Here is an 8,304-nt window from a genome sequence, read left to right on the forward strand (position 1 = left end):
CGCCATCTTGAGTGTGGGCGGGCGGCGAGAGCGGGCCGGCGCCGCTGCCGCCGCCATTCTGTCGCGATATCCCCTGCGGTGACAGGCGGCGACATCACCCTCGCGGCCAGGAGCACCGCCCCAGCGGGGAGCCCGGTGCCGGGAGATCCCAGTGCTGGGGGGAGTCCCAGTGCCTGGGGGTCCCAGTGCTGGGGGGAATCGCAGTCCTGGCAGGAGATCCCAGTGCCAGGAGATCCCAGTATGGAGGGATCCCAGTGCAGGGGGAATCCCAGTCCTGAGGGATCCCAGTGCTGGGGGAGTCCCAGTCCTGGCAGGAGATCCCAGTGCCCGGGAGGATCCCAGTGTCTGGAGATCCCAGTATGGAGGGATCCCAGTGCTGGGAGAACCTATTGCTGGGGGAATCCCAGTGCAGAGGGATCCCAGTGCTGGGGGAATCCCAGTCCTGAGGGATCCCAGTGCTGGGGGAGTCCCAGTCCTGGCAGGAGATCCCAGTGCCCGGGAGGATCCCAGTGTCTGGAGATCCCAGTATGGAGGGATTCCATTGCTGGGAGAACCCATTGCTGGGGGAATCCCAGTGCAGAGGGATCCCAGTGCTGGGGGAATCCCAGTCCTGAGGGATCCCAGTGCTGGGGGAGTCCCAGTCCTGGCAGGAGATCCCAGTGCCCGGGAGGATCCCAGTGTCTGGAGATCCCAGTATGGAGGGATCCCAGTGCTGGGAGAACCCATTGCTGGGGGAATCCCAGTGCAGAGGGATCCCAGTGCCAGGAGATCCCAGTATGGACGGATCCCAGTGCTGGGGGATCCCAGTCCTGAGGGATCCCAGTGCCAAGGGGAGATCCCAGTGCTGGGAGAACCTATTGCTGGGGGAATCCCAGTGCAAAGGGATCCCGGTGCCAGGAGATCCCACTGTGGAGGGATCCCAGTGCTGGGGGATCCCAGTGCCAGGGGGAATCCCCATGCTGGGACCCCCAATATCTGCAGCCCCCCCAGCCCCCCGAGCCGGGGTCCCCCCCCTGCCCCCCCCAGCTGCAGCCACGCGCCGTCGCCTGCCGAACTGAGCTTTAATGGCGGCCGACGCGCACCGCGCCGAGCCGCAGCCCCGCGGCGTTCCGGGGTGCCGGAGCGGGTCCCCGCGCTGTCCCACGGCGGAGGTGTCATCGGCCTCGCCACCGCCCCGGCCTCACCCACCGCAGGAGCCATCCCCGGCCCCCTCGGGGTCCCCCAGCCCAGGGCCGGGGCGTCCCCGCAGCCGGGGTGCCCCCGGGGTCCCCCCCGTCGCCGGGGTCCTCAGCGCGGGGGTGCGAGGGGGCTGCCGGTGGCCTGGGCACGGGGTCCCTGCGCCCACCAGGCTCGCAGCCGGTCCTGCAGCAGCCGCAGCTCCTCGGCCAGGCCGGCCGGCGACGGGGCGAAGCGCCCACGCTGCGGGGAGATGGGTGTCCGGCGGGGGACGCACGCGGGGACGGGGGGACGGGGATGGGGTGGGGGGGGTGGACACGGGGTGGGATGGGTGGAGATGGGGTGGGATGGGTGGAGACGGGGTCGGGATGGATGGACTGGGATCAGCATGGATGGATACAGGGCTGGGATGGACAGACATAAGGTGGGATGGACGGACATGGGGTGGGATGGAGAGACAGAGGGTGGGATGGATGGAGATGGGATTGGGATGGATGGAGACGGGATTGGGATGGACGGAGATGGGGTTGGGCTGGATGGAGATGGGGTTGGGCTGGATGGAGACGGGATTGGGATGGATGGAGATGGGGTTGGGATGGGTGGAGATGGGGTTGGGAAGGACGGAGATGGGGTTAGGCTGGATGGAGACGGGATTGGGATGGATGGAGATGGGGTTGGGAAGGACGGAGATGGGGTTGGGCTGGATGGAGACGGGATTGGGATGGATGGAGATGGGGTTGGGAAGGACGGAGATGGGGTTGGGCTGGATGGAGACGGGATTGGGATGGATGGAGATGGGGTTGGGAAGGACGGAGATGGGGTTGGGAAGGACGGAGATGGGGTTGGGCTGGATGGAGACGGGATTGGGATGGATGGAGATGGGGTTGGGATGGATGGAGATGGATTCGGGGTGGATGGGCATGGGATATGGATAAATGGACACAGGGGTGGAATGGATGGACACGGGGTCGGGATGGATGCACGTGGGCTGGGATGGATGGATGCAGGTTTGGGATGGATGGAGACAAGGTAGGTATGGATGGACTTGGGGTGGGGTGGATGGCGATGGGGTGGGGTGGATGGATGGATCGGGATGGATGGAGGCAAGGTAGGTATCAATGGAAACGGAGTCGGAATGGATGAACCGGGATCAGCACGGAAGGACAAGGGGTCGGCATGGATGGACATGGGCTGGGATGGATGGAGATAGGGTGGGATGGACAGACACAGGGTGGGATGGACAGACATGGGGTCGGGATGGATGGACATGGGATGGGATGGACAGACACAGGCTGAGATGGACGAACATGGGCTGGGATGGATGGACACAGGGTCAGGATGGATGGACATGGGGTGGGATGGATGGACATAAGGTGGGATGGATGGATGGATGGATGGATGGATGGATGGATGGATGGATACAGGGTGGGATGGATGGATGGATGGATGGATGGATGGATGGATGGATGGATGGATGGATGGATGGATACAGGGTGGGATGGATGGATGGGTGGATGGATGGATGGGTGGATGGATGGATGGATACAGGGTGGGATGGATGGATGGATGGATGGATGGATGGATGGATGGATGGATGGATACAGGGTGGGATGGATGGATGGATGGGTGGGTGGATGGATGGATGGACCTGGGGTGGGACGGACAGACCCGGGGTGGGCCGGGGGCCGGTGCGGGCGCTACCTGGGCCTCGGGCAGCCCCCGCAGGTAGCAGCGTCGCCAGAGCCGGACGCAGGGCCCGGCAGCGCAGGGCAGCAGCAGCCCCGGGCGGGGGGCAGGGGGCTCGCCGAGGCTCTCCGGAGAGGGGGCCCAGCGGGACGGGCGCGGGAGGGTCCGGCCGCCCCTCCAGGGAAAGGGCTGGGGGGCCAACGTCCCCTTGGTCAGCGCGAAGACGGGCCCGGCCCCCGGCCAGGCGTCGGCGGGCTGCGAAACGGGGGGAAAAAACAGGGATTAGGGAAAAGAGCGGGGGGAAAAGCCAGCGGGAAGGGAAAAAGGGGGGGCAGTTAGGGATGGGGCATTTTGGGGGGGCACACGGCACCGGGAAGGGGTTCAACTCGCAGAGCACCCCACATCGAGCGGGGCAGCAGGTGGGGGTCTCGTGCAGCACAGCCCGGACACCCGCGTCCGTCCCCCCGGCAGCGCAGCCCCCCCAGAGCCAAGCCCCAGCTCACCCTGCCTGGGGCCGGGGGGTCTGCATTGTCGGGGGGCCCCGCGGCGTCGGGGGGTCCCGCCGGGTTCCGGAATCGGGCGCGTTGCTGCCGGCTGTAGCGCAGCCCCCAGTCCCAGACGCTGGGCAGGCGGCAGATCCCCCTGCCCCCCCGCCGCCCCCCCGGCTGGGGGTCCCGCCAGCCGCTCACCGGCGTGTAGGTCTGGCTGCGGGGCCAGTGCTGCAGGGAGGAGGAGGAGGAGGATGGGTGAGACGGGAGCTTTCGGGGGGGAATCGACCCCTGATGGGGGGATGCGGATGGGGAAACTGAGGCACGGCGCTGCTGGATGCAGCGGAGGGGGGTTTTGGGGGTGGGGGGGGTTTCACCCCAGCTCACCGGGCTGCCCCGGCCCCGCTGCCGCTGGCAGCTGAAGAGGAAGGTGCTGAAGTAAGGGGCGAAGCTGCTGTCGTGGAGGGCGAGGAGGAAGGCCTCGGTGAAGCCGAACGCCGCCGGGAACTGGCGCACCAGCTGCCACGCGCAGTCGAGGAAGAGCAGGAAAACGGGGGCCTGGGGGGGGGACACACACGCAGGGTGACGTCCCCCAGCGAGGACAGGGATGTGGGGACACGGGGTGACATCCCCCAGCAAGGATGGGGGGACACGGGGTGATGTCCCCCGGTGAGGATGGGGATGGGGGGACACGGGGTGATGTCCCCCAGCGAGGACAGGGATGTGGGGACACGGGGTGATGTCCCACAGCAAGGATGGGGGGACACGGGGTGATGTCCCCCAATGAGGATGGGGGACACACAGGGTGACGTCCCCCAGCGAGGACGCGGAGACATTGGGTGATGTCCCCTGGTGAGGACAGGGATGGGGGGACACGGGGTGACGTCCCCCAGTGAGGATGGCGATGGGGGGACACGGGGTGACGTCCTCCAGTGAGCACGGGGAGACACGGGGTGACGTCCCCCAGCGAGGACGGGCATGGGGGGCCATGGGGTGACGCCCCAGGATGGGGCTGGGGTGCCGGGGGTCCCGGGCGGGTCCCACCTCCTCGCGGGGGCTGTCGCGGCGGAGGAGCCCGAGGCGGCGGGGAAAGGGGTGCCCGGCTGCCACCCACTCGCGCTGCACCAGGCTCTGGAAGCCGGGCAGGGTGCGGGCGTGGGGGTCCCCCAGCAGCTGCACCAGCGAGGCCAGCAGGCAGTTCAGGTCCCGGTCCGACGGCTCTGGGGGTGGCGGGGGGAAGCTGAGTTGGGTGGGGGGGTCCCCAGCACATCCCCCCCACCCCGTGGGTCCCCCCGGCGCTACCTTGCAGGAGGACGGAGCAGCGTCTCCCCGCCAGCAGCGATGCCACCTCGGCCGCTTTCCTCAAGCAGGTGCTGGGGAGGGGGGAAAAAGGGGGGGGATCAGGGCACCCCGAAACGCCACGGGGGTCCGCAGCCCACCCCGGGATGCTCCCACCCCCCCAGCAATGCCCCCATCGCCCTGCACCCCAAAAAAAAGCCGCCGGCTCACCGGACGTGGTCCAGCCACCGCGTCCCCTCCAGCGCCGAGAGCCACTTCTCGTCGGCCGCCGCGCCTGGGGCAGAGGGTGGGGGTGACGGAGCAGCGGGACCCCCCCCCGGGTCTGGGGGTTCGGGGTGGGGGGGTCCCCGCTCACCGGGCAGGCAGAGCGCCCGCAGCTTGAGGTGGGCGAGCTGGATGTCGGCGAGGGTGGGCAGCTCGGCGGCATCAGCCAGCACGCAGGGCCCACGGCCCCCCAGCAGCAGAGCCTCCAGGCACCTGGGGGGGGGGACATGGGACCCCCGGGTGGGGCCGGGTCGGGGCAGCACCCCCAGACCCCCCCGGGACCCCCGGCAGGACTCACCTCACGTCCTCGCTGCCCGGCTCCGAGGCCGCGTGGAAGCTGGCGGCTCTCAGCAGGTCGCTGCCACCCGGGTGATGCCAGCACAGGCGCTGCAGGCGAGAAAGGGGGGGGCCCCCAAGCATCACCCCCCCAGCCCCTTCCCCTGGCCCCCCCCCAGCACCCACCGCCCTCCCGGGGCACTCACGGGCACCCGGCGCTCCTCGAAGTGGGCGAAGATTCGCTTGAGGTCGTGGTCCAGGAGCGCGCTGGGCACCCACAGGTACCGGGGGAGGCTGCGGGCAGAGGGGGGCGTGGAGCAGGTCCCCCCCCCCAGCACCCCCAAACCCCGGGGTGCCGTTTCCAGCGGCTCCCGGGGTGTTTTCCCCAAACCGTGGGCAGAGGGGAGGATTTTCCCCCCCCACCCCTTCGTCGCCGCCCCCCCCCCGGGCCCCTCGGGGTGGGGGTTGTTTCCCGCCGTGCCCCCCCCCCAGAGTGGGGTGCTGGGGGCCGGGGGACCCCGGGAGCAGCCGGGCCATACCTGGGGGCCATGTCGAAGCGCTCGTTGACGGCGCTCACCCGCCAGCCCGCGGCACCCAGGCGCTTCAGCTCCTTCTCCCAGTCGCGCAGGCTCTCGAAGAGGAGCGTGGCAGCCAAGCCTTCCTCCTCCTCCACCTCCTCCTCCTCCTCCTCCTCCTCCTCCTCCTCACCTTCCTCATCCTCCAAGGGCTCTTCGGCGGGGCAAGACCCTCCATCGTCTCCCTCGCCGGCGTCCCCCAGCCACGCAGCCGCCTCCCGCGCCTGGGCGATGGCGTTGGCGACCTGCGGAGAGGAGCCAGGGCCGGGTGTCAGACCCCCCAAACCCCCCGCCAAAGCCATGGAGCACCCCCAAACCCCCCCCCAAAACCATGGAGCACCCCCAAACCCCCCCCCCCCAAGCCACGGAGCACCCCCCAAACCCCCCCAAAGCCATGGAGCACCCCCAAAACCCCCCCCAAAACCATGGAGCACCCCCAAAACCCCCCCCAAAGCCATGGAGCACCCCCAAACCCCCCCCCCCCAAGCCATGGAGCACCCCCAAACCCCCCCCCCCAAAGCCATGGAGCACCCCCAGAGCCGGCTACGAAGCTTCCCTGTCCCCCCCCCCACCGCCAGCCCCCCGGCTCACCCGAAACGCCTGCGGAGCCAGCCCGTTCTCGTGGAAGTGGAAGCGGAGGAGGCGGAAATCCCGGCAGAAGACTTCGAGCTCCTCGGGGATGAACTTGAGGGTGGAGGTGGCCGTCAGCACCTTGGGCTTGGCGAAGCTGCTGGCTGCGGCGGGCGAGGGGGCGGCCGTCGGCGCCGGCTGAGACCTGCCCAACTCAGCGCATGGGGCCCGGGGCTGCCCCCCGCCCCGTACCTGCCACCAGTTTGCGGATGCAGGGCAGCGGCACGTCGTCCTCGCTGCGGAGGAAGGGACGGGAGCCGGGGGCCTGCGGGAGCCGGGGCAGAGCTGGGAGCCGCCCCGGGGCTGCCCCTCGGTGCCCCCCACCCCCCCGCCCTGCAGCGAGTGGTGCCTGGGGTGAACGAGCAAGGGTGGGGCTGGGCCGGGGCCGGGGTGCCACCGGGATGGGGTGCAGACGCAACCGGGGTGGGGTTGGGATGGGGTTGGGATGGGGCTGGGATGGGGTCAGAAGGCAGCTGGCATTGGGATGCAGCAGAATGGGGTCAGGATGGGGCTGGGATGCCACCGGGATGGGGTGCAGACGCAACCGGGATGGGGTTGGGATGGGGTTGGGATGGGGCTGGGATGGGGTCAGAAGGCAGCTGGCATTGGGATGCAGCAGGATGGGGTCAGGATGGGGCTGGGATGCCACCGGGATGGGGTGCAGACGCAACCGGGGTGGGGTTGGGATGGGGTTGGGATGGGGTTGGGATGGGGCTGGGATGGGGTCAGAAGGCAGCCTGGCATTGGGATGCAGCAGAATGGGGTCAGGATGGGGCTGGGATGGGGCTGGGATGGGGTTGGAATGGGGTCAGAAGGCAGTTGGCGTGGGGATGCAGCAGGATGGGGTCAGGATGGGGCTGGGATGCCTCCGGGATGGGGTGCAGATGCAACCGGGATGGGGTTGGGATGGGGTTGGGATGGGGCTGGGATGCCACTGGGATGGGGTGCAGATGAAACCGGGATGGGGTTGGGATGGGGTTGGGATGGGGCTGGGATGCCACTGGGATGGGGTGCAGACGCAACCGGGATGGGGTTGGGATGGGGCTGAGATGGGGCTGGGATGGGGTTGGGATGGGGTCAGAAGGCAGTTGGCGTGGCGATGCAGCAGGATGGGGTCAGGATGGGGCTGGGATGCCACCGGGATGGGGTGCAGACGCAACCGGGGTGGGGTTGGGATGGGGTTGGGATGGGGCTGGGATGGGGTCAGAAGGCAGCTGGCATGGCAATGCAGCAGGATGGGGTCAGGATGGGGCTGGGATGCCTCCGGGATGGGGTTGGGATGGGGTCAGAAGGCAGCTGGGATGGAGCTGGGGTAGGGATGCAACAGGAGGGGGTCAGGATGGGGCTGGGATGGGGTGGGGACGCAGCTGCAATGGGATTAGGATACAGCCAGGATGGGGCTGGGATGGGGATGCAGTGGGGTGGGGGTCAGGATGGAGCTGGGATGGGGCCAGGAGGGGGTGGGAACAGAGTGGGGATGGGGATGCAGTGGGATGAGGCTGGAATGGGGCTGGGATGGGGTGGGAATGGGGTGGGAATGGGGTGGGGATGCAGTGGGCTGGGGGTCAGGATGGAGCTGGGATGGGGCCGGGATGGGGTGGGAATGGGTGAGGGCGCGGGGGCGGTGCCGGGGGGGTCCCGGTGCCGGTGGGTCCCACCTGGGCGGGCAGGAACGCCAGGCGGCGGTCGGTGCAGAGCAGCGTCCCCGGGACGGAGCCGTCGCCGTCCCCGCAGCGCTGCCGGGCGCCCGCCGCCTCCTCCAGCAGCCGCTCCCCTGCGGGACCGGGGCCGGGCGCTGGGCCGGGGGTCCCCGCCGCTGCCCCCCCCCCCCCTGCCCCGGCCCCGGCCCTACCTGGGAGCCCGGCGAAGGCGGCGCGGCCCCGCGCTCCGCTCATGGCCGAGGGGACTTC

The 8,304-nt window shown here is 69.4% G+C and overlaps 1 protein-coding gene across 1 annotated transcript; it reads right to left on the reverse strand.

Annotated features, from left to right (window-relative positions):
- Positions 1-1,211: 1,211 nt before the first annotated feature.
- On the reverse strand, positions 1,212-8,304 carry MTMR11 (myotubularin related protein 11). The gene is made up of 14 exons (XM_075445163.1): positions 8,053-8,304; positions 6,587-6,659; positions 6,356-6,498; positions 5,729-6,009; positions 5,396-5,483; positions 5,212-5,300; positions 5,005-5,126; positions 4,860-4,923; positions 4,653-4,723; positions 4,395-4,570; positions 3,738-3,908; positions 3,366-3,581; positions 2,878-3,117; positions 1,212-1,419 (listed from the first exon to the last, which is right to left on the reverse strand). The coding sequence occupies exons 1-14, from the start codon at positions 8,287-8,289 to the stop codon at positions 1,288-1,290; spliced, it is 2,103 nt and encodes a 700-aa protein (XP_075301278.1). The 5' UTR covers positions 8,290-8,304; the 3' UTR covers positions 1,212-1,287.

The sequence above is a fragment of the Opisthocomus hoazin genome, chromosome 30 (assembly GCF_030867145.1).
Source record: "Opisthocomus hoazin isolate bOpiHoa1 chromosome 30, bOpiHoa1.hap1, whole genome shotgun sequence".
Lineage (NCBI taxonomy): Eukaryota > Metazoa > Chordata > Aves > Opisthocomiformes > Opisthocomidae > Opisthocomus > Opisthocomus hoazin.

Excerpts from the sequence above, each read along its gene's own strand:
- MTMR11 (XM_075445163.1), bottom strand. The coding sequence starts at position 8,289 with ATGAGCGGAGCGCGGGGCCGCGCCGCCTTCGCCGGGCTCCCAGGTAGG. Across the intron at positions 5,301-5,395 it reads TCGAGGAGCGCCGGGTGCCC|CGCCTGTGCTGGCATCACCC; the intron begins GTGAGTGCCCCG and ends TCTCGCCTGCAG. Across the intron at positions 4,724-4,859 it reads CGGTGGCTGGACCACGTCCG|CACCTGCTTGAGGAAAGCGG; the intron begins GTGAGCCGGCGG and ends CCCCCTCCCCAG.